Source organism: Psammomys obesus, unplaced genomic scaffold, assembly GCF_907164565.1.
Source record: "Psammomys obesus unplaced genomic scaffold, mPsaObe1.curated_primary_1811, whole genome shotgun sequence".
In the NCBI taxonomy this organism is placed as follows: domain Eukaryota; kingdom Metazoa; phylum Chordata; class Mammalia; order Rodentia; family Muridae; genus Psammomys; species Psammomys obesus.
In genome coordinates this window covers 16,594,794-16,620,593 of record NW_026596109.1, presented here as the reverse complement: position 1 = coordinate 16,620,593, position 25,800 = coordinate 16,594,794, and the positions used below count along the sequence as shown (strand labels likewise).

The 25,800-nt window shown below is 37.5% G+C and overlaps 2 protein-coding genes across 7 annotated transcripts in view; one reads left to right on the top strand and one right to left on the bottom strand.

The window, feature by feature from the left end:
- Ccdc88a (coiled-coil domain containing 88A) overlaps window positions 1–19,232 on the top strand; it is a 127,177-nt gene extending 107,945 nt beyond the window's left edge. For 2 of the 6 annotated variants that reach the window (XM_055628904.1, XM_055628903.1), the window contains exons 24-33: window positions 1,903–1,995; window positions 2,111–2,325; window positions 5,751–5,834; window positions 6,783–6,986; window positions 7,743–7,814; window positions 9,102–9,182; window positions 11,207–11,475; window positions 11,667–12,123; window positions 15,658–15,745; window positions 16,167–19,232. In XM_055628904.1, the coding sequence (XP_055484879.1) occupies window positions 1,903–1,995; window positions 2,111–2,325; window positions 5,751–5,834; window positions 6,783–6,986; window positions 7,743–7,814; window positions 9,102–9,182; window positions 11,207–11,475; window positions 11,667–12,123; window positions 15,658–15,722 (1,540 nt within the window). In that variant the 3' untranslated portion in view covers window positions 15,723–15,745; window positions 16,167–19,232. Of the gene's footprint in view, window positions 1–1,902; window positions 1,996–2,110; window positions 2,326–5,750; window positions 5,835–6,782; window positions 6,987–7,742; window positions 7,815–9,101; window positions 9,183–11,206; window positions 11,476–11,666; window positions 13,116–15,657; window positions 15,746–16,166 lie in introns of those variants that run through there. The other 4 variants (XM_055628899.1, XM_055628898.1, XM_055628905.1 and 1 more) reach the window with 3 other exon arrangements.
- A 2,996-nt stretch (window positions 19,233–22,228) lies between these two features.
- On the bottom strand, window positions 22,229–24,133 carry LOC129692355 (prolyl-tRNA synthetase associated domain-containing protein 1). The gene is made up of 2 exons (XM_055628689.1): window positions 24,022–24,133; window positions 22,229–22,819 (listed from the first exon to the last, which is right to left on the bottom strand). Exons 1-2 carry the CDS (start codon window positions 24,103–24,105, stop codon window positions 22,394–22,396), a joined length of 510 nt encoding a protein of 169 aa, XP_055484664.1. The 5' UTR covers window positions 24,106–24,133; the 3' UTR covers window positions 22,229–22,393.
- Between the last annotated feature and the right edge of the window lie 1,667 nt (window positions 24,134–25,800).

Sequence of the window (25,800 nt, the reverse complement as noted above, 5' to 3'; positions counted from 1 at the left end):
GCCTGCCTCTAATGTTTTTTAATTTTGCATTTTGTGTCCAATGTGTGGGCATGCACTCACATGCCCAGGGTTTTATTGCTGTGAAGAGACACCATGACCACAACAAACTCTTTAAAAAGAAAACATTTAATTGGGGCTGGCTTAACAATTTCAGAGGTTTAGTCCATTGTCATCACCATGTATGTGGTTGTATGTGTAAGTCAGAGAACAACCCACCATGACGGTTTGTCTGCCAATAAAACCTGAGTTTGATTCAGACAGAAGGCTTGGCGGAAAGAACTTTTACCTTTACCCAATGAACTATTTCATCAACCCTGTAATGCAGCACTTTTCTTTCTCCCCTGCTTGCCCACATTGTTTGTTTTTAAGACAGGGTATTGGGTAACCCTAGCTGATCTAGAACTCCTTAAGTACATCACAGCCTGGCTTCAAAATTCAGGTAATCCATTTGTCTCTACTTCCTGAGAGCTAGGATCATAGGCATGAATTGTCATACCCAGTTGAATATAGCCTTTGTCTTCATAAGGATTTTTTTCTTTTCTTTTTTTGATAGTTTAAGATAGAAATATTTTCCCTTTTATAGGTGCCTGCTATATTTCCACAGTACATTATTTGGTTATTGTTATTGCTTTGATATATAGTAGTTACTTATATGTAGATGTTCTATTTCCTACTGTGTTACAAGCAAAGCATCTTAACCATTCATCATTATATAAACTTCATGCCTTCCTCATTATAAAGGATCATTAAATAGTCATTGTGTTAATAGTATTTTTTAAAGATTTACTTTTTATTTATACAGTATTCTGCCTGCATGTGTGCCTACATGGCAGATCGCATTGTAAATAGTTGTGAGCTACCATTTGGTTCTGGGAATTGAACTCAGGACCTTTGAAAGAACAGCCAATGCTCCTAATCTCTGAGCCATCTCTGCTGCCCCATAAATAGGGGCATTGAAAGCTTTTTAAAAGACCTTGTTCTGTGTTGTTTGATGTATCTATATGTAATAAATACTACCAAGAGCATGAAATGAAGGTAGGATGTGGATAGGAGAATATACTCGTTCATTGAGAGCAGGGTGTCAGAACTAAATCTTTACAAGTAAGTTAAGGTCTCAGTTAGGTTTCATTGCTGTGAAGACATACCGTGACCATGGCAACTCTTACAAAAGAAAACATTTAATTGGAGCTGCTTACCATTTCATACGTTTAGTCCATTGCCATCATGGCAGGAAACATAGTGGCATGCAGGTAGACCTGGTGCTGGAGAAGGAGCTGAGAGTTCCACTTTTTTTTTTAGTTTCACATCTTGATCCACAGACACTGGGTACAGCTTGAGCATAGGGGACCCCAAAACCCACCCCCACAGTTACAGCTTTCTCCAACAAGGCCACACCTCCTAACAGCATCACTTCCTGTGGGCTAAGTATTTAAACATACATTTATGGAGGCCAGACTACATTAAGCCTGAGTAACTCAGCCTAAAGGAAAAGAAATCTCTTCGCTTGAAGATATGGTTTCAAGATTATTTACTATAATTGTTGGAAAAATAAATATCTAAGTTTTTATTTTTAATAAAGCATAATTCATTATAAAACATTTGATATACTAAAAAGTTAGGGAAATAGTGTTTGTATAGTATCTATTTAATAAAAAATAATGAGATTATACTAAAGAAGATTTCAAGTAAATCTAATTGAAGAATTGAAACTTAGAAGTCCTACATCCCTGTATTTAAGAACATTTAAAGAAAAGGAGAAATATGGAAGAAGCTCATTGTTACTTCTTTATTCAGTAACAATTTCTGTGTTTTTTTATGTCCTGGGAAGAAGTAAGATCATAGTCATAAAGTCATTGTGTAAAATATTATGCATATTCTAAAATGTAATTTCCATTTTTATAGTGATAAATTAAATGAATTGAGACGACAGAAAGAGAAATTAGAAGAAAAAATAATGGATCAATACAAATTTTATGATCCCTCTCCTCCTCGAAGGTAACACTAATCAAATTTTATGGATCTTGTTTGAAGAAAACTTATTTGTAGTATTGTTAAAGCTTGTAATTCTATGAAGGTTGTTGTTGACTAAAAATTCTTTTAATTCTATTAGGAGAGGCAACTGGATTACTCTAAAAATGAGAAAATTGATAAAGTCCAAGAAAGATATTAATCGGGACCGTCAGAAATGTCTAACATTAACACCCACCCGCTCAGACTCCAGTGAAGGGTTTCTTCAGCTGCCCCATCAGGACAGTCAAGACAGCTCTTCAGTAGGGTCAAACTCTTTAGAAGATGGCCAGATGCTGGGGACCAAGAAGAGCAGCAGTGAGTGTTTAAGTGTTTTAAACAGAATGTGGAGTTAGAATCCGTCTAAAGATCTCTCTTTTAAAAAAATAGCTTCCAATTTAGTTTGATGAATGATATTTCATTTTAACTTTGTTTATAAAATTAATTGCAGAGTCTATTAGTGTACAACTGCCTGGTTTTCTGACATGTGCATAGATAGAACCATCATTATGCTAGTAAGGTAAAATATTATAAAAAGAACATTGAAACAAGAGCTTGGCTATGTCAGCTCCTAAAAATGTGCTGTTAAAATAGGCAAGGCTTTCCCTCTGTTTATACTTCACATCATAATTTATAAGGATAAGAAATAAGAATAAGATTTAATTTCATTAATATCTATAACTTACTCAAAATAAGATATTTTATAATGAGATTTTTGCTCATATGCTTTCATAGTATAAAATTGAAACAGTTATATTGGGGAAGTAAAGAAAAATAAATACTAATTTGAAGAGGTATTACAGAATTAATTCAAGATAAGAGAACTCTCCAAAAATTATTGAGGGATACTTGTTGAAGCTTTTTAGTTAAAATGAAATAAAGATGGGGAAATGTAAATGTATAAATTTATGATTTAGTTTTTATTAGACTTAGAAGTCCCACATGATGTGCCTGATAACATTTATAGACTTTTCAATTCACTGCTAGTGTGTTTTGTTTTAGCTAAAAAGCAAGACCAAAGTAAAAGCCTGAAAAAGTATATATTTTAAGAAATAGAGAAAAGAATTCAACACTAAGCTGTCTGAAGATGTCTACAAAGTTGACTATTTGTGTTCTTGTAAAATACTTGAAAAGGTGTATACTTTGATCACATCATTACCAGTGTCACCAAATTATGAACACATACATGTAGCCTGGTGTGGTGATGCATATCTGTAATGTCAGTGTGGGGAATGTTCAAGGCCAGCTGGCAACATGAAATCCTCCTTCTAACAAATGAAATGAAAAATAAGCAAAGGCAGCTATTGCCTCCCTCAGAGGTAGGCTGTCTATGTGGGTGGACCTCAAAATACTCAAAAAAATGGTAACAACATGATATCCTCAAGTGAATCCTCTATGAAAGGAGATGGTATTTGGATGGTAGCATGTATTTCACAGTAGTTTTAGCTGCCTAGATAGTTAATAAGTAAAAGCAATCAAAAGTACAAATGTATATATAATATACATCTAATAGTCTCTAGAAAGCAATGCATTCTATAGCCTCACATAAGTTTATTATTATCTGGGATAGTTTGCCATCTAGCCTTGCCCACCTAATTGTTAAATGCTGGTGTGGAGAGATCTTCAAGTTTTCCTTTACAGGTGGCTAATAAGTCATTTTTATCTGCTTCCTTTAAACACAGAAATATCTGGCATCCTATTAAGAAAGTGTACTGTGGTCCCTAATTATTTTAAGTTACAGGAATATTATTTAGACATAAGCATACACACACACGCAAAAAAAAAAAACAAACAAACCACATAGTCCTTTTTTTTATGTCATTCTGTCTAAAGTTTAAGTCATTCTTTCATACTCCGTCCTAGAATATTCAGGATAAAAATCAGAAGGAAACAATATTCTTCTTTCCTACAGTTGTTCAACTATAGATTTTGTTTAAATAAACAAAACTCAATAATACTAATGCTTTCTTATAAGTATGCTTCAGGAAAAGAACATTTTATGTCTCTAAATATAATTGCCATAAAAAGAATCATACCCCTGGCAAATTTCCAATTCTTTTTATCCTGCCCATTTTGGAAGAATGTCTGTCTGTCATGTCAGTAAAGCAGTCTTTTGGAAAAAAAAAAAAAAAAAAAAAAACAGCTGAAAACAGAAAAAGGAAAAAAAAGAAAAGTATCTACACATGACATATGCATGCTGCAACCATTCAGCTTTGTTTTAGCTTAAGTGTCCATTTTTACGTTGCTTTCAGCTCATTCCTTCTTGGTCATTGAGAATAGCTGTGTTTACCAAGCATGAAGAGATATATGTCAGATTTAAAAACTTAAACGAATCATGACACTTATAGCAGTCAAACAAGTGAAAGAGCTATTTTAGCTTGCACATCTTTCAATGAATACTTAACAATTTATCCAAAAGCTTTGATTATTTACATGCTGATGACAACCTTCTAAGAACATAGTTATTAAGGTTGTGCATAATTTGTTTTTCTAAATGTATAAATTTTTATATTAAGTCATACTAAGAGATAGATTAATTTTTCTAATGATTCTTATATTTGAGCAGTAATCCTTTTAATTCACAAAATTGTTTTTGTGCAGCACTCCCTTTTTTTTTTTTTTTAACATAAACCTATCCTTTGGGCCCTTCAAAATATGGGCTCATTTAAATTTGTTATTTATTAGTATGTTATTTTATATACAAAAATGTTTTGCCTGCCCTGATATGTCTGGTACAACATGCATGCTTGGTGCCTTCAAAAGCCAGAAGAGGGCATTGGATACCCTGCAACTGGAATTACAGACAGTTGTGAGCTGCCAAGTGGGTGCTTGGAATTGAACTTGGGTCCTCTGGAAGGGTAGTCAGTGTTCTTAACTGCTGAGCCATCTCGCCAACCCCCAAATACCTTTAAATGTTATATTTCCCTCCCATTTTGCTTGCTTTGGGGTTCCTTTTTTGTTAGCTTTATTTTAGAACTTAGTGCTAACATTTATTGCTGATGTCAAACTATTCTTTTTTCCTCCTTCTCTCAGTCAACTTTTTGTAAACTGAGCCTAATAATATACCTGCTGCTTGTTGAAAGAATATATATTTCCACAGTGCTGCTAAACAGTGCACTAGATTTTAGTTTAAATCAATGTTTCCTTTATTAAATGTTAGGAAACTAACAAAAAAAATTAAAGTGTTTTTTTTTTAGTTTAGTTTGCTTTAAATATCAAACCACCATAATTTTGGTTGATAAGTATGTATTATCTGCTTCTGCATATAGGTGCAGATATACATATATAACTAAGATTCTCCGGTGGGATATGCATTTTCCTAACTTTTTTTTAAAGAAAGCTTTCAACCTAATTTTAAAAAATAGATGCTTGCTTCATCCTTTATAGTGTAAGCTGCCAATAGCGTAATTTTAAAAGTTTACTTTTATAGTTTAACTAGAAAATTTGGTTTCTCCCTAAGTAATTCTAGTCAGTTCCTGTTTTTATAGGACTGTAGCCAGTGCTTTCAAAATATATGTTCCTCATCGTTGTCTTCAGTGCTTTCCAAGTATTTACAGTACCAGAGTGCATGCTTCCTATTTCACTGTCCTCAGCAGCATGAGGGTGTTAGCTGTAATGTAGCCTACATAGCTGAGACCAACATTCATCCTGTCCTTGATTTCAACATTTAACTCCCATCTGTTCTTCTCCCTTTTTTCTTTCATTTCCCTGTTTCTGTTTTTCCTCATGCTCTGACATTAAAGTGGTTGCACTGAAAAGACTGCCCTTTTTGAGGAACAGACCGAAGGATAAAGACAAAATGAAGGCCTGCTACCGTCGTTCCATGTGTAAGACTTTATGACAGTTCAGCTTCTTTCAAATGACTACCCTGGCTTCCATCACTAATTTTTCACTAACCTTTCTCTGGACTGTACTAATTTCTTATTTTGCAAAGTGCAGTCTTCCTTTAATACAAAGAGCTGGAAGAATATTTTTTCAAAGAAGGGATGAATTTGCATTATATGTATGCTACCTCATACATATATATGCATATGTTTAGTAATACATGCAGTATAATTGTAAATGGCCAGTGCATTCTTAAAACTGGCAAAAACAAACTTAATTTTATATGCCATACAGATTTTTCCCCAAAGAAGTTTATTTAAGGAAAAATATAACAAACCCTTTAGCATTAGGAATTTATTTCTTTAATGAACCTAATAAATAAGTGAATAAAGTGGCCTATCACCATTAAAAATGTTTGTCATTCTTTATGTAATAATCTTGGCTTTCTCTTTTTAAGTGAAACGGGTAATGACATCATGTTACTCTGAGTATCTCTTTCAGGTTTTTATTGATTGGTAAATTTACTTTATTTATAAAAATGAATTTATTCAGTAACCTGCTCTGACCAAGGACTCTTTCATTTTCAGTAATGACACTGTGTAAAATTGCTCCATCTTATCTCATTCCATTTTTGTCACCACAAAACTACATTATGAAGGCTTCTAATTATATTTCACACCATAGCACAAAAGCATGGCATTGTACACAGTAAAATTCCTTTCTGCCTTTTAAAGGCAGTTGGGGGGGAGGGTAAGAGTACTGAAATTTATCAGCTTTTGGCCTCATTCCATTCAGCTGAATGCATGTCATTACTCAAATGGCCTTGTAGTTATAGTTTTGGGCCCATTTGCATTAATTCATAGATAAAACCAGACCATTTATAGTACAAAATAGAAATAAGAGCCAACCCATTAATCATGCTGATTCATTTGCTCTCATTTACATCCCAGCCATGAATGACCTGGTGCAGTCCATGGTCCTAGCAGGAGGACAGTGGACAGGTAGTACTGAAAATTTGGAGGTCCCTGATGATATTTCAACGGGTAAAAGGAGAAAAGAATTGGGAGCTATGGCCTTCTCTACTACAGCCATCAACTTTTCAACTGTCAACTCTTCTGCAGCCTTCCGATCCAAGCAGTTGGTTAATAATAAAGGTATAGGTTGTCTGCTATTTGCACTGTGGTGTGTAACTGTTGGCAGTGGGAATTTTAATTTGACTTCCTTGTATACTTTTTTTTTTTCAAACCTGAAATAATTACCAAGCCATGATCTAGATTTAATTTTGGGGGAAATTTCAAACTTTTAAGATACTATGTAAATAATCAGAATCTTTTCTAGGCCTCTTCTCATAACTAGCTAATGAACTTACATGAAATGGAGAAGAAAATCAGGTAAAGAGTGGAAAAGAGGCTGGGCGGTGGTGGCGCACGCCTATTAATCCTAGCACTTGGGAGGCAGAGGCAGGCAGATCTCTGTGAGTTCAAGACCCACCTGGTCTATAGATTGACAGCCAGAGCTACACAAAGAGAAGTTCTGACTCAAAACTTCAATAGAATAAAATAAATAAACATAGTGGAAAAGAGGGAGTGGTATGTTTTTTCTTAAAACTCCAATGCCTCCAAAACTCTCAACAACCGAAGAGAGCTACACGGAACAACAGTGGCTTTTGCTTTGCTTTGCAGGGTCTTTGGGAAGATTGTTTCACTGCTTCTAGTGACTTCTTAAACAAGTCAGTTCTCATCAGAGCTACTTTTTTCTTCTAGTTCCAGCTTGTGCCTGAAGCTATGAATTCATTAAATCAAGCTGTGTTGTGTGTAGCCGAAAAAGTGTTTCCATATTCTGTGTAAATATTTATATTGAAACTATTTTAGTATGAAATATGTTTATATCCGTTTTGCTATTTCATGTAGATACTACATCCTTTGAAGACGTAAGTCCACAAGGTATTAGTGATGATTCTAGTACGGGATCAAGAGTTCATGGTAAGCGATGAACTTGACTTAGATGGTTATCTATTAAGTACTGAATGGGAATGCTGAGATGCTTGCTTTGAGTAGGTGAATGTAGCATTGCTTCTTTCATTTCTTCCAATACTGCAGTTTTTCCTTTTAAGATTATTGTTTCATTTCAGTATTCTCTTTTAATCAAGGTCATTTACAAAATATGCCTATATAATCTTCAAAGGTAATTTTGTTACCACTATCATACAAGATTAATTATGAGAGTTGCATTTCACCATTGGTTTTAAATACTTATTTTGATAAAGGATGAATTCTAAAAACCAAAATTTTCTATAGTATAGAGTATTTTATATTTTTAAAATTTTCCTATTTGATAAATCATGTTTTACAAAATGGAATTCTATTACTAGTAATAAATAACATGCTAAAATAAACTTCATTAATAGGCAGATTTTTAAGAAGTATCATGGAGTAAACTGCCTGTAACTCTAACCTCAGAGGAACTTACACACTCTTCTGGCCTCTATAGTCATTGCATTCATATGCACATAATCATGCATATAAAAAGAAGAAGCCAACAGGATGGCTCAGCAGTGAAAGCCACTTGTCATACAAGCTCAGCAACCTGAGTTCAGCAGACAGAATCCGTGTAAAGGTGGATGAAGAGAAAACAACACAAACCTCTGGCCGTGTGCCAGTACAGGCAGCATGGTACACGATGATAATTATAAGTGAAAAATCTTTTAATAGATAGGATGTTAGATGGCTCAGCTGCTCTGACAGAGGAACTGGACTCAGTTCCCAGTACCACATGGTGGCCCACAACCATCCACAACTCCAGTTCCAGGGCATCTGATGTCCTTTTCTGAGTTTTGAGGGCATCAGGCACGGATATGGTACATATACATACATATACAAGCAAACACTTATATACATAAAATTAAATCTTTAAATATTAATTAAAAATTAATGTGTGTTTGACATTATCAGTGCAGAGGTCACTTTCCTCCACTTCATGGTGTCTCTGAAGCATTTTCAAATATAAATATGATCTCCTTCCCCTTTCTTTCCCTGTCCCTCTATTTTAATTTCAACTGTTTTTCCAGAAGTATCATATTCCAAAGTATCTTACTGAACTATCTAAAAATGTCTGTGTTTTCTAATCTAAATGACTCACCATCTGTGAGCATGCCCAGGCTGAGAAAGTCTGCATGATTGTTTCCTCAAAGCATTCTGTGGCAAGAATGTAAAATTCAATGCTATCAGATGGAAGTTTCATTACACTGTCTCCTGATTTTTTTCATTTAGCTTCAAGACCAGCCAGCCTTGATAGTGGCAGAACATCCACTAGCAATAGCAATAATAACGCTTCAGTCCATGAAGTCAAAGGTATGCTGTGGTGGATTCATTAGCTCACCCCATCTGGTTTCCAGTATTGTTGGCAAATAGGATAGAGAGTGCAACTCACTGCAGAGCACTTTGTACTTAGCACGCGCGAGGCCAGGCCTGACTTTAGCCCCAGAACCAGAGGGGAAAGAGTGGGAAGTGGGATGAGGTTTCTGGTGATAAAGTGCAAAACCCAGATTATCTATGTGTGAAACATAGTTCTCTGGAATGCTTTGCACTTTTACATTGTGATACATATGTCTTTCAATGTATACAAATGTAAAATCAGGAGCAGTTATTTTGGCTTTAATTCTTCATTTTCACAAATAATAAAACGTAATTATCCATATGTCCTTAGGTTTCTCATGATGCATGTACATTACTTGTATTTTAGAAGTACTATTAGCTTACATTGTCAACAAAACACGTACTTTCATTTTTTTAATATAAGAAGCAATTTGTGTCTGTATACATGTATGTCTCATAAGAAGTATATGGGTACACATATGGCTCATATAAAGAATAATTTCAAGATTGTTTTCTTTGTGTTTCAGTATGTATTCCGAGGTGAGGTTTTTAAGTTATAGCTGTAATATATTTCCTTAAAATATGTTACTGCCTTTCCAGACCCTGGGCATGTTGAACACTACCATAGCTATTCTCTATACTCTGGAACTGTACAACTATAATGAATGCATTTGTTCTATTGCCTTTGGATTAGAACATTATTTGTCTCATTTTTATGACTTCTGTTACAGTGATCTGAAATACATGGTTTTGAGGAGAATTAATTTTTCTTTTTATAAATTATATCTGATAAAAAATAGTCAAACTATAAAAAAACTTTCTGATTGAAAATATAACAACATCTCAGTTCTGAAAAATAACATAACCCTAGACAAAGTACATGACTGCCTTGCTCTAAGATGAATCTTGATGTACAGTACAGTTTATTATTGATAACCAGCCATATAAAAGAATAGTGAACATTCTTAGGACCTGGGTTCTAGAACCCATTCTGTTAAAACTCAAGCAAATCTTTTAAGGTTATGTGGCAGCAATACCAACAGTGAACATTAGAGCCAATCAGATAATTCAGATACTGAGGAAAAAATAAACCAAGCATGGTGACATAGGCCTGTAATCCCAGCATTTGTGATGGTAAAGTGGGATAATTGCAAGTTCTAGGACAGCCCAGCCTATATACCAAGATCCAAACTAGCCTAGGCTAGACAGTGAAATCCTGTCTGAAATAATGTTTCATTTTTTTTATGGGACTTGTCTATTTCATGTCTCCTTTCAACTTTTCCTTTTGTGTATGCTAAGTTTTTAAAAACAGTTTTAGGGTTTTTGTTGTTGTTGTTGTTTTGGTTTTTTGTTCTGTTTTGTTTTGTTTTGTTTTAGTAATCTTTCTATTTAGAAATCTGAATAAGTAACTGAATTGAGAGCTTGGTGAAGTAGCGCATGCTTGTAATCCTCGCACTCTGGGAGACAGGCAGGCAGATCTCTGTGAGTTTGAGACCAGCCTGGCCTACAAACTGAGCCCAGGACTGATAAGGATACACACAGAGAAACCCTCTCCCAAAAAACCAAAAAGAAAAAAAAAAAAGCTGTTTGGTTGCTTTTTTTTTGGTTGTTGTTGTTGTTGTTTTGTTTTTTATCTAAATTGTGAGTTATTTTACAGTTATTTGAACCTGAATTGTTAATGTGTATTATTCATTCATTTAGCTTGTGGTATACTGAATTATTGTTTATTGTGCAGTTCTCTTTAGGATTTGACTCTGATGACAAAAGTATATTTTGCCCTTATAGAACTTGGAGTATTTGTCAGTTTAATAAAACCATAAAAGCAGATCTGGTATACAGTTGTCAGACTGAGGAACAAGTAACATAGCTTACCTAAGCATGTCTAAATGAAGCTTAAAGTCGGTGTGGCTACTAATGGAATTAGAACTCTGCTAACAAATATTGCATAGTGCTGTCTCGTTTCTGTAATTGAAGTTTCAACACAGCATTTACTCCAAAAGCAGGTGCAGTTAATAACCAAAGCAGGCCACAAAGCCACAGCAGTGGAGAATTCAGTCTGCTTCATGATCATGAGACTTGGTCCAGCAGTGGTAGCAGTCCAATCCAGTATTTGAAAAGACAGACCAGGTCAAGCCCTGTGCTCCAGCACAAAATGTCTGAAACAGCAGAGAGTCGAGCACATCACAGGATTAAAGCTGGCTCCCCTGGAAGTGAAGTTGTTACTCTACAACAGTTCTTGGAAGAAAGCAACAAGCTTACCTCAGTACAGGTTAGTTCTGTATATGGTGACCTTGATTTAAATGAGTAACACTAGCTAAATGCTTGTGAGTGAACCTTAGAATTTGTTTTAAAGCATGGCGTACTGAGAGGTAACAGCAGCTCTGAGGGTGTAGTTGAGCTCATCAGGAGACTCTAAACATTGCCATGCTCAGTCATCTGCACTCTTTTTACTCTTAACAGTTGAAGTCCTCGAGTCAAGAGAATCTTCTAGATGAAGTAATGAAAAGTTTGTCTGTCTCTTCTGACTTTCTGGGGAAAGACAAGCCAGTTAGCTGTGCCCTAGCCAGGTCAGTAAGTGGAAAAACTCCAGGGGACTTCTATGATAAATGGACAACTAAACCTGACTTTTTGAGAACTGGTCCTCGAAAGACTGAAGATGCCTACTCCATTAGCTCTGCAGGGAAACCTACACCAAGCACTCAAGGAAAACTGAAGCTGGTAAAAGAAACGTCTGCGTCAAGACAATCAAAAGACAGCAACCCTTATGCCACTTTACCTCGCGCAAGCAGTGTGATCTCTACTGCTGAAGGGACGACACGAAGGACAAGCATCCACGACTTTTTGAGCAAGGACAGTAGAGTACCTGTGCCAGCCGATCCAGCACCTCCTGCTGACAGCAGCACCACTGCCGCATCTAGTGAGTACCATTTACAGCAGTGGTCCTCTGATGGGCCAGCGCACGCTGGAGGCCGCCAGGCCCCCCGTGATGTAGCTGCGCACACTTGGGAGTCTCCTTATGCCCAGGCTAGAAATTCAAAACCAAGATGGCCATGTCTTCTAAGTCAGACTTCTGCCACTGTTAAGATGTCTAACGATGCGTTTGGAATATCCGCAAACGATAGCCGTGGGTCATTTACTGTGGCTCATTCATCTCAGCCCTTTCTGTCCCTGAACACAGAACTGGTTAGTAACATAAGTGGGTTACCTCCCAAGTCACTCACTAGAATAACCGACCAGACCTCTGCCTCTTTGGGTAAAGCTGCACAGAAGGGTAACAGACAGTTTGCTGATAGTCAGAGCCCCAGTCACAGTAACCCACAGTCTTCTCTAGATAGCAGCAGTCTTACCATTCCTGCATGCCTCTACCCTGAGGACACAGAAATCGCATTATCGGTTTCAGAAGACAGTCAGACTGTTTGGTATGAATATGGTTGTATTTGATCAAAACTGCATAATATGTTGATACGATTTTCTAGGCTTGTATTTTTAAGGTTGTTACATAGCATTCAGCACTGTATAAAAAGGCATGTGTATAAACATGAATGTATAACCACACCAAAGTCTGCATGAGTGAGTAATTACATTGTACATTTTTGCATGCCTTTAAGAACCCCAACCGTACATGTTTTTCTTTCGCATCTTTTGTCACTTGATAAAGATGATAAAGATACTTTGATAAATCATGAAGCATGTTAAAATAGTTGCATGTTCTGTTACCAAGAAAACATCTCCACGTCATTGTTTGGCTGCTTCTAAAAAGAGTTCATGTTCCCTTCCTGCCTCCTCTCTCTCCCTCTTCTTCATTTCTGGAATGTGCACTTCATGTCGCACATGTATAATATTAATAAGGAAAATATTTTTGAAATGTTGTCGTCACTTAATCATGTTATCTGTCCTGTTCTCTTGTCAAAAAAGTTAATAGTTCAACTTAATTTGAACTAACGCTCATATTTATAAAATATTGTTCAGATTCAAAATATTGTTTATTCATAAATGTGTTACTCCTAGAGTTTTCCATCAAATTTAAATGTGCTTACACACTGACTAGGAGCATTTGTATTATAATTCTTTTCTTGGTGCTGTTCTTTTTCTGATAAATACAATAGCTTAAGTACTTCCCTTCAACATGACTATTATTTTTTAAATCCTTTAACAAAAATTTTTTTCCAGTTTTTTAATTTGAGTCAAAGAGACATAAACCAAGGTACTCATTATCTTGGGGGTTTGTATTTTTACTTTAGTTCAGAAGGATGGCAAGTTTTTTAAATGATGAAAATTTTAATTTCTGTCATTAATTTACTACTAAATTGAATGTGTACATCCTGAATCCAGACTCTTTAAAAGCTAATACATTGTGCTAGAGTATAAAATTAGGACTTACAAGCATAAAAATAAAAAGTTTATAGTCTTCATTCTGAAATTTGTTGTATTAAAAACATAGTCTTGCCTGGAGTAGTGGTGTATGCCTTTAGCTAGCCCCAGCATGCACTACTCCTGGGAGGCAGAGGTGGGTGTCACAGGCCAACCAGGGCTATGCAGTGTGACCCTGCCTCAAGAAAATCCAAAACAACAAAGAAAAAACCAAGTCTTTAGCTCTCCACTCCCCAAAAGGAAATCCATGCAGGATAGAGATAATATCCATAAACATGGACTCAGGTTTCACACGACTTTAAATAATAATAATAATAATAATAATTATTATTATTATTATTATTTTGTTCATGTCACTCTAAAGCAAACCAGCTTTAATCTCTCAGGGTAATAACAAAATCGATATTCTGACTTATTTCTACAGGATATTTTGTCTCAAGAATGTTTTTGTAATTTTGATTCTTCCTAAATATCAATAATAATAACTCAGCCCACTTAGGCACCAGAGGTGACTGTATTAACAAATAGGAAATTGTTGTATACTTACTGCCTAGAGCTGTCGTTGTTTGTACTTGATGAAAGGGGGAATCCTCAAGGAGTCTCTGCTTAATTAAATTCGTATCCTTTGTAAAAGGTTCTCCTCTTGAACATACACAGGATTACTTTTATGGGTAGACCCCTTCTGTTTATATTGGTGGCTATACTTTTCTTTCCTTACATCTATTCTTAAAAATTGTTCTGGTACAGGTAATCAGGTATTTTATATATTTAGTACCACCTAATATACTTTTCATGTGAATGCATCATTACCTTGTACTATTCGTTTTTGACTAGTCAATCTTAATACTTCAGGTAGTTTTATGCTGTTGGTTTTCCTTTCATTCATAGCCTACTAATAAAGTTAAATGGTAAACATAGCTGAGATTGATGGGGGCTATATGGAAGAAATGTTTTACTTAGTTTTGGGCATCATAAAACTAGCGTTTATACTTTTTTTACACTAATTAACAAAATTAATAACATTATTAATTTTGTTAATTCAAAATACGTGTTAAAGGCAGGAGCAGTGGAGCACGCCTATAATCCCAGTACTCAGGGAGGCATAGGCAAGCAGATCTCTGTGACTTTGAGGCCAGCCTGGTCTACAAAAGTAAGTCCAGGACAGCCAAGGTTACACAGAGAAGCCCTGTCTTAGAAAAACACACACACACACACACACACACACACACACACACACACACACACACTCACTTTAAGTTACGTATTTTACAAAAACTGTATGTTTATGGTTTATGTCTCTAATGGATGTAAGGGTATATCCAGTGTGTTTAAAAATGTGTGGACAGTGCAGGTAAGACAGGCAAATACCATCTCCATGTTTCCTGAAGGCTGTCTTAAGTTTGCCGTGTAGACTTCTTCCAGAAAACATCACATACTGTGGAGTCACAGTTTCAGTGGTGGAGAAAATGAAGCCTTAGAACATAGAACCAGTGTTTCCCAAAAGACTTTTTATGTCAACATTAAAAATAAAGCACTTGTGAGTCAAGTAGCTGCACTTAATTGCCCCAAGATACCTCTATGATCTGTAATTCACAAAGATTAGAAGATTCAATATCCTGATTTTATAAATAATAAGACTGATAGCTTTTTAAAACTCTGGCCTAGTCTTCTATAAATTACATCCATATGATTAGTGTGATACTTGAGCAGCTTTAGTTATAACCGAATGTAAATAGGTATAAAATATGCCCCAGTGCTTGTGTTCATAGTAAAGAACACCACGATGTAGATATTCTACTGTTTTTTTGTAACTTTTTAGCTTAAAATTATGTGATGACCATCAACGTGTCATTATAAGAGTATAGTAGGTGTACCAGGCTCTGACACTAAGATGGGTAAGGGTGACTCTTAGATCTGTGACTTTAAAATATAAAAATAGACTTCACATAATATCTGTGAGATTAATAATCTCCCCAGTTTCAGATTCCTCTCTGTCCTCCCCAGTGAGCTTTTTAGTTTATCTTCATAAACTGTCTTGTTGGACTTTTGACCAAGTAACACAGACTGCTTTCCCCCACAGATGTGGACAAAGTGCAAGAAAGCAGGAGCTCCAAAAGCAGGTGTGGGGAGCAGCAAAGCTCCTGAGTGACCCACATGTGGGCCAAGTGGTGAGTGTCCTGCTTGAACCCTACATGAGTCCGTCCTGTCTCTACAGACTAACAGATTAAACTGTGCTTGCTGGATCCCCTGACTTGCTCTCCTGCTTATTTAGTAAAGATTAGTTGGCTGCCATGGGGTTTTGCCTGTCTATTTGGATAGCAAACCTTTGAAAAGTATTTTCTCTCCATTTAAATTTAATTTTAGCAGTGAACAATCTGAAAATTTTTATGCAGTTACAACTTCAAAGTAATTGGTGAGAATGCACTAAGAAAAGCTCAGAGGCTGCCTCTGCCCTCCTGTCACTCTCCTCTCCGTGTAAACAACTTGTGCATGCCATCCTTACAGTAGCTTCCCCATAGCTTACATTCCTCTTCTCTTCAAGCTGTTCTTACATTTTCTTTCTTCTTTCTGTCTTTTAACAAAATACAGAGAGAAAAGTGTCCTTCAGTTTCTCAGTATGAAGACTTTATTACTGAAGTAACAAGACACCTAGGAACTATGTAAAAAAAAAAAAAAATTAAGGAGATTTTAACACATCCCTTCGTGAATAGATCAGGCAAGAAATACAAACTTCATTCTTCCTTGAATCAAGGAGCACTACTGGATTCAACTGTCGAAAGCTATAGAAGGTTTTAGGACCCTGTACAGTGCATTAAGCTCTACTGAATAAAGGACGTTCTCTCACTAAGGACCGAGTGTTTTAAGGTCAAGTATTCTAAGAACAGCCTACTTCTTTCAGCATTTGTTTATTAATTTATCCATGTTTGCTTACTGCTTCTGCTAAGTATTACCCAAAAGCTACCCATTTATATTTAGTTGTGTAAATCTCAATTAAGTGCTGTAGTATTTTGTGGAATGTACTATGTATCAAGATACAGAGAAAATTGTTCGGGCATGTCAGAGCCTTTTTTCATTAGCAGACTGCATGTGTTGGTACGCTGGTTATTGTTTTGTTTTTAGAGCCAATTGTTTGATGCACTGCAAAGGAAACTCAATTCATAAGACATGCAGAAAATTCCATAATAAGATATCAGAGTTATAAAAATTGTATGATATTAATCTTACTACTTTCCCTGATAAGCTGCACTAGGTATTTCTAAATGGATCCAAGATAAAATCATTTTTCTGGAATTTTTTTTTTTTTTTTAGTGAGATGGTTTTTCAGCAACATTTACAAGATAAAGCAATTGTGTTTTTAACTCATTTTCCTCCTTTGCTATTGGGTTATGTGTGTGTGTTTTTTTTAAACATGAGAGCTGATTATTGCTTAAGAAGTTTTCTTATGGCAAAATAATGTAAATAACTACTAAGATCTACATTTTTTTCAGGAACTCATTGACTATTAAGGTTGTCATTTATTACTAAGAATTTTTGTTTTTGTCCTTTATAATATATTAAACTTGGTAACTATTATAGGTAATTTTGAAATATTTGTATCTGTTTGTTACCTTAAACATTTGAAAAAAGCACAAAAATAGATTTAGTTAACCCAGAGAAACACCAGTTTTTTAGTCGTAACAATTTTATATCAGTTTTATTTTCTTATAAAGTCTAAAATGCATTGCTACTCATTAAGGCAAGTTCATTATTTAACATAAAAACCAGAATATCTTTTGAAATGAAAAATACTATTTTTATTTTAACAGTATACTTCTTAAGCTCTTATTACCAGCTCTAAAGAACTTTTTGAATAATTACACATTCCATAATGTGTGTTTTACAAACTGTATCATCACTAACCCAGTAGCTGTGACAAAGTATCTTTTCTTTTCCCTCCTCCTCCTTCTCCTCTTTTTGTTTCTCTCCCCAACTCTGTCTGTAATAAGCCACTAGCAGGTTGTGTTTATAGTGACCTTTGGAAAGACTATCAATTAAAAAAAAAGACAGAAAATGTTCAGTTGATCAGAAATTGAAAGTTAGAAAACTTGGATTTATTTAACTCAGTGCTACCAGAAAATAATGCTCTGAAATTAAATTACTTTGAAACTCTTGAATGAAAGGTGCTATTTAGATGTAAATACAAAGGATTTTTACTGAAACACAATGTTGCACAACAGAAATACTAGGAATCCATTCTCTAGACTTTGAAGTATCTCTTCATCATGACTCCTTGGGTTCAAGTATCAAAATGGCAGTCTAGAGACACTTGCATGTAAAGACTTATATAAATTCACTTTTGATTGAGTTGAGAAGTGTAGAATTATGTTTTAACTTAATATAGTAAGTGGGTAAGTTAGAATATATTAACAGCATCCAATTTGCACAATTAGCACACATCCCAGGACAATTAATGAGTGTGAGGTGGCATAATGAGGGTGAGTGATAATACAGTCTGACCTCTCTGTGACATCAGTATCCTAAAACAGAGCCTGCTGAGTTAGCCGGCACCCAGCACTTCAACTGAGTGCCTGTGATTTATTAAACTGGAGTAGGCTGGCCCTGAAGAGAAAAAAGAAAAAAACCAAGGGAGTACAATAAGACTATTAAAATATGCTCAGTCAAATTCATTGCTTCCTCATACCATTTCAAGAAAGGACTAGATAACCACCTCATTTTTACTTCAGAAGCAGTCTTTGTAGGAAGCTAAGCCAAATGGAAATGAACCCAAACCCACCTTTAGATTCTATTCCTAAAGCAGCTCCTAAACGTCTAAAAACACTTAAAAAATCAGAATAACAGCATCAGCTCAGAGCTCTAATAATACGCCTCCTAGCTGGCTATGGAAATGTTTTGGTCCAAGTTTTTCTGAGTTGGTGGTTACCAAAGAATGAGACAAGTTCATGTGTAGCACCTTCCATGCAAGGCGTGTTAAAAATCACTGTGTGTACTGTAGAGCTGTAGCCACCTCACAAATGGAGTACCACAGCCTGTACTGTCTTAACAGTTTATGTCAGGAAGTAAAATCCATATTGTACCAAATCTGGAACTATAATGGGGAATTGTGTATTCTGAATTACTTTTGTACTTTAAGTTACTTTTTATGAGAAAAGTGAATTGTCTTTCTTTTTAGCTGTTTGTCCTGAGATGTATTTTTTTCTTTAAGTCTTGAATATGAATAATACAAAAAGAGCCCATTTTATAATATAAAATTTGATGTACACGTTAAGCTATTTGGACAGTGAAAATGCCTTAAAAGGAATGCTTAATGGATAATGTTGCACTTCTAACATCCTTTGACAAAACCTGATTTTAAATTGTCTTTTTCATTTCTACTAGGTTTTTTTTTTTTTTTTTAGTGTTTGCCATTGTACTCACAACTGTTATTAAATACCAAATCAAATCATATAAAATGTTGTAACATTTCCTTTAAAATTAATGCTAAGTTAGGTAGGCTTGAATGGCAAAACGATTTTACTTAGTGGTACCTAATATGTCAATCAACAGAATTCCATGCATGGCAAGATACCATTGTTTGAATTGTCTTTTACAGTTACTTTTTTTTTATTCCCCTTAAAAAATATAGATGTTGGATTAACTAATATAAAAAGAAATAAAAACAAAAGGTAATTTTTTTAACAAATTGTTAATAGTAATTTTAAAATTGTGTATTAGCCAAGTGTCACTCTTTGCCCTAGAGAACTATTTTTAGACTTTATGTACTTTATCTTAAATCACTTTAGTTATTAAGACATTTGGGCAGTCAGTTCTGTAAATCCTAAAATATGTTTAAGTACGTTTACTACAAGAAAGCTTAAATTATAAATTAGGTACAGTAGCAATAGGAACTAATAATAAAACAGAACTGTTACAATACTGTGTGGGGTTCCCCCACCCCTTGGGGAATTTTTTTTTTAAGATTTATATAATATTTATTTAATGTATGCATGCTCTATCTGCATGTACACCTGCATGCCAGAAGAGGGCACCAGATCTCACTGTAGATAGTTGTGAGCCATCATGTGGTTGCTGGGAATTGAAGTCAGGACCTCTGGAAGAGCAGACAGTGCTCTTAACCTATGAGGTTAACCTATAACCTCCAGCCCTGGGGATTTATTTATTTATTTATTTACTTACTTACTTACTTACTTATTTTGTAGGGTTAAAAAGGGGCTCAACACTCAGAGCCTTAAGCATGGTAGGCTGGAATCTACCACTTAGATGTTGCCCCAGCCCTTCTTACTATGCTATATGCACTCTTCCTGTGAGCTAAAATAAGTACAGTCTGATGAGCTGAATGGAGGGATATAGGAAATACATTGAGATAAAGCTTGTATGCACACCAGCACTGTGGTGCCGCAAATACTGCCACAGGGCTGGCAGCCACAGGGCTAAGTGACTAATAGGTGGGTAGTGTATACGACATGGATATGCTAGGCAGAGAAGGGCTCGGTGACGACATCTGCTTCTCAAATGGCATGTAATTTAAAACCTATGGACTATTTCATTTTGGAATTTTCCATTTAACAATTTTGGATCACTTAACCACAGGTTACTTAAACTTCAGGAGGTAAAACTGCTGAGAATGTGATAGGTTTTGCAAAAGTTAATTTGTGGGGCTGAGTAATGGCTCAGTGGTGAAGAGCGTTGGCTACTCTTGCAGAGGAGCCGGGTTCTATTTTCAGCACCGTCCCACTCACAGTTTTGTATTCCTCCAGGTCCAAGAGATCCAGTGCCGTCCCCTGGGTGGTGGACACAGGTGATGCACTGATGTATATGCAAAACAAATAAACCTCAAAGTTGTATATTTAACCTTTTACTTATAAACTCAGGGCAGCTGCTCTTGCCACATCGTTCCGGAACCTGTTTTCGCTATCAACAAGATTCCCAAAGTCTACAAATTCTGGTTCTGTTCCTTCATTTTATATGCATAGCAACCTAATGCTGCCTGTTTTTCTTAGAGATAGAGTGCAGGTCAGATAAAACAAACAAGCATGGAACCTCTGGAACAAGGCAGTCATTACTTTCACTTTGCCTTTGAGCAACACAAGCTGGTACAGATTACAGTTTCTTTTCTAGATGTAAAGTATTTTTCAAAGATTCAGCACGAAAATATAGTTATTTTAGAAACATCCCATTTGATCGGTATGGAGATAATGATGAGCAATTTTTATATTCTAGCCTATGTCAGATCCTCGGTGAATAAAGAACTGACTAAATTTTTCCTAGGTTTAGTGTTTCAGATACCATAGCTGAAAGAAGATTGTATTTGCGTTTTCCGTAGGGACATAACCAAGAAAATATACATTACAAACACTTTATCTCAAACACTTTCGACTGCGTGTGGAACAATGACTGTTTTACCTGGAGAGTCTGAGAACCCGGCAGGTGCAACAGGCCTGGGAGTTTTAGAGAGCCTTTGCTCTTCAGTTCATGTGTAAAGGTGTCAATGGAAGATGACAACGGCAGCAATGGGACTCATCAGCAAGGTGCAGTGAAGGCACAGAAGCAGCACTGTTCTTCCCGGGAACTTCTTTCTGTCTAGGGTGCTGTCAGAAAGTTGTGCCCACTGTGGGCATCTTCCTTCCTCATCTAGTCCTCCCTAGAAATGTCCTCATAGACCTGCCCAGAGGAGTATTTGTTTCTGGATCAGATCAAGTTCGCAACCAAGATTCACCATCATAGAGATTAGAAAAGTTATCCTAAAACAGGATAGCAAATTAGGGTAGAAGTTAAAAAGAAGCTGCCTTTCTTTCATCTGAATAAATTCTGATGCCATAAGGTGTATTTTGCTGCCGAGTTTTAAGATGTAAATTTAATAGCTTAATGGCACATTTTCTACTTCTAGTTTTTCTACATTAAGTTTAATAAGCCAGGTGAGACGGTAACTGCCTGTAATCCCAACATTTTGCAAGTAGAGGCAAGATAAAAATGTCATGGTTATTACCCTTGGATACACAGCTAGTTTGAGGACAACCTGGCCTTTGTGAGACCTTGTTCCAACAAAACAATGTTTAATAAAAACCCACTGGTTTAAAAACAAGTATCTAACATTGGGAAGTGTTTTTAATCATCTCACTGGGGGAGGCAAAGGCAGGAGGATCTCTGTCTACAGAGCAAGTTTCAGGACAACCAGGATTACACAGGGAAACCCTGTCTTGAGAGAGAGAGAAAAAAAAAAAACTCACTGGGGACCATCCTAATTTCCCCAAAATAGCCACTATTGAGTATATTCCAAGTGCAGTAAAAAGTGGTGGCTTAAGTTCATTAATCCCAAAGGGCATCCCAACTGCTGAAGGCCTTCACCGTAGTGAACAGCTGTCATAGAGGATGGGAGACAGGACAGAATCTCTCAGCTGACTAAGGCCGGGTCTGGAAAGACAGCTCGGCAGTTAGAACTCCTTGTTCTTGCAGAGGACCAAGGTTCAGTTCCCAGTGCCCACATGGTGGCACTCAGCCATCTGCTGCTCCAATTCCAGGAGATCTACTGTCCTCCGACTTCCACAGGCACATATGTGGTACACACACACACACGCAGGCAAAGTGCCCATACACATAAAAGAAAAATCTTTAAGATGAATGATCGTCTCCAAGTCAAAGACACAAGTAATAAAAACAGCTGTCAAAAATGTTTATTATGAGCATTAGTCCAACTGGCTTTTGTTTGACACAGGATGTGACTATGTGGTCCTTGGCCGGCCTAAAGCTCAGAACAGCCTGTTCTGCCTAGAGTGCTAGACTAAAGGCATATGCCACCATGCCCAGCTCCCAATCAGTCTTCAGTCAAAGTTTAGAATTATGGGGTCATGTCCTGTAGCCTTCACAAATGCAAGAAAATCTTCAGGACTCAAACCCATGGTTGCAGCATTAGTCATTGGATGAAAGTACACTTTTTCATGGCCACCTTCCAGAAAAGCTGAATCCAAAACAAACTTAACATCTCCATCATCACAGAAGAGTGCCAAAGGTGTGGCACAGCCTTGACCAACTTTCAGTTTTTCTAGCATGGCTTTCTCATCAGCAAACCGAAGATTTCCACTTCCAACTCCTAACTGCTTGCCAAGATCGTTTAAATTAATCTGTCTATCATGAAGAACTGTCACCAGCCAATACTTTTTCTTCTTTTTGTCTTTAAGAAATAAGTTCTTACTATGTGCTCCTTTCAGATGCTGAATATGAGGCATCATTTCTTCGATGGTAAACACCTGCAAAATATCACATGAGTAAACTTGCACACCTATCAACACTCGTACATACTTTGTGTGACGGATAAAAGACAGGGTGTGCTCTGCGCCGAATTAACTGGTAGAGATCATCTATTCATTATGAATGTTTTATTGCTTGTGCTTGGGCTTTTTGGTGCTGAGGCTGGAACCCTATGCATGCTGGGTAAGTGTGGTATCTCTGGAACCCTCAGGGCTGAGGTTAGGATCAAGAGTTCAGGTAAGCCTGTATTACACAGGGGGAAAGAAGAAGAAACCCTCAGATCATCACAGTTGCTAACCTCAAGACCTCAGTTCTTCTTAGGCCAATATGCTAACGAAGCCATCAGATGCCTGAGAAGCTTACTGTCCTTACTTGAACTTTGGCAGTAAAAGTTTATGACAGTCCGTAATATTTACCTCCAGAGTACCAGACAGTCTACACTCTACAAGGACATCGATGGGGGACGTAAGACCCCACATAAAGAAGGTCAAAGAAAAAATTTTTATGACGTTTGTAAATATGAAGAATATTGGTTCTCAAGACCTGTGTTTTTGTCATTATGCAATGCGTTCCTCCAGCCCTACCAACTCTCATGGTAGTTTTCATGAACATTGTAAGTCTCCAGTATAGTAAGTCATGTTAGAATTATTACGGTACGTACTTTGTTTACGGCATATACTGGCAGGCAGGGCCAAAAGAGGGCTTAGGGTACTCTGGAGCCGCAGTTTTAAACTGGCAGTTATGAGCTCGATGTGGGTGCTGGAAACTAAATTCGTGTCATCTGCAAGAGGCGTCCATGTTCTTAACCGGGAAAACTATTCTCCAGACCCAACGATATATACTTTCTCGTAATTATTTGGGAGGTGATTCTTGCCATGCTGCAGTGGTATCGACTGTCCAAACCACCTCAATGACAAGCTTTGCCTCCGGTACCTGACACAGCATAGGCACTTCTCTATAGGGCAGCCACGTAAGCGGTGGCTTGCTGCTTAATACCTCCACAAAACTTGCCAACCACCCGGCCCGCTGTAAGTCACATCAATTATCCCAAGACCAGTTTCCTCACGGTGACCGCAGTTTCAAACCGAAAGACCTGCAAGTCCCCGGTTGGACCCAAGAAACACTGGCCCTACGGCCGCGGCCGCGGGTCTCAGCTGCGGCAGAAGACCCACGCGCTGTAACCCCAGCGCTGTAGCCTCACCTCGGGATGCTCTACGACCTCCGTGCGGATGGCGAGGGCGCCAAGCCTCTGCTCTAGCGCCGCCCGCAGCTCCGAGCCCGCCATGTCCACGCTACGTTGGCAGGCCGACGGCAGCGCTGGCCGGAAGTGCCGCCGCTTCCGGGGCGTGGCGGTGCCGGCGGGCGCGCGGCGCCAGCCTTGGCTCGTGACGGAACTGCCCAGGGCGCACACCGCAGCCCGGCCTCCCGAGCCGTTTAACCCGCGTGCATGCCTGTGCACCACGTCAGTGCAGTGCCTGAGGAGGCCAAATAGGGAGGCTAGGTGGGTGCTAGGAACCGAACCTGGGTCCTCTGCAAGAACAGCCTGTGCTCCAGCAGGTTTTGATACTAGAAAACAGTAGTGCGACAATTCGCCATTTGCGTGGTCCTGGTGCTACCGTCTAGCCGGGGATTTGCAGCCATGTTGGGACCATTCACTTTGAGTAAGGTTCAAATTCCTCTTTGGTGTTTTCACTTTAAAAATTTAGATTAAGGCCCACATCCGACATGAAACATTGATATACTCAGAGATGTTTAACCTTAACATAAATAAATTTTTTCGTGGTTGAACTGTGAAGATCTGAAAAAGAAACTTTTTTTTTTTTTTTCCTGAGACAGGGTTTCTCTGTGTAGCCTTGGCTGTCTTTAACTCGCCTTGTAGACCGGGCTGACCTCAAACTCACAGAGATCCTCCTGCCTCTGCCACCCTCCCTCTTAAAGACGCAGGTAAGGAGCCGGGCGGGGGGGGGGGGTGCCTCACGCCTGTAACCCCAGCACAGGAAGGCGGAGGTAGGCAGATCTCGGCGGATCTCTTGAGTTTGAGGCCAGCTTGGTCTGTAAAGCATAGTGCTGGGATCACAGGTGTGCGTCACCGTGCCCAGTTACAGATTATTTTTTAAATGTGTATTTTGCCGGTGTGTATGTTTGTATCACCTTTCGAAGTCAGAAGAGGGCACAGGACCCCCTGGAACTCCACAGGAGCTAAAGGCGGGCATGAACTGTCAAGGCCAGGTTCCCTGGAAGAGCAGCACTGGTCTTAATTAGAGCCATCCCTCCAGCCCTTTAAACCTATATCTTAAGACAGCATTTTGATGTTCTTTCTACTTTCCTTTCTTATTGAGTCATGGCCTCATGGTGCGCAGACTGGTATCAAAACTCATCTTGAACACCAACACGATAATTCCAAGGAAGCTATCCCCAGCTCCTGCTTTTATTCTTTCATTGTTTTGTATATTTAAGTGTCCATTAGACAGTTGAAGCCCTCATACATATACAGTTTTGTGTCCTGCTTTTGTTTAACTGGTAGGCATTTTTTTGTTGCTAGCCTATTTCCTATTTTAGCAAATATTTCATGTAGCTGGGGCATAATTATTTGCACACTGGGTGCAGGGAATGGAACCTATGGTCTCAAGCACTCTACCAGTCAGCTACAGGACCGGCCTTGGCCGAACTCTGCCAGCCACAGACCTAGAAGGTCTTTGGATGTGATCTCTTGCCAGAGCATACATGTTCTGAATTAAAATTCCTCTACACAGTCCAGCCACAACAACGGAGTGAGACCTGTCTCAAAAGTTTAAAAAAAAAAAAAAAATTAAGGATGTTTTAAATTCAGGCCTGGAACGATGACTCAGTGGTCAAGAGAGTACTTGCTGCTCTTGCAGAAGACCTAAGTTCCCAGCCCCCATGTGGCAGCAAAGTAATGGTCTCAGTATTGATGGCCACAAAATACTGATCAACTGAAAAACGTTGAAGACGCTTAACT

What these genes read in the sequence shown, in the direction of transcription:
- LOC129692355 (XM_055628689.1), bottom strand. Translation starts at nt 24,105, where the DNA reads ATGGCGGGCTCGGAGCTGCGGGCGGCGCTAGAGCAGAGGCTTGGCGCC. An exon ending in AGGTCGTAGAGCATCCCGAG is followed by an intron (nt 22,820 to 24,021) that starts GTGAGGCTACAG and finishes GATATTTTGCAG; the next exon opens with GTGTTTACCATCGAAGAAAT.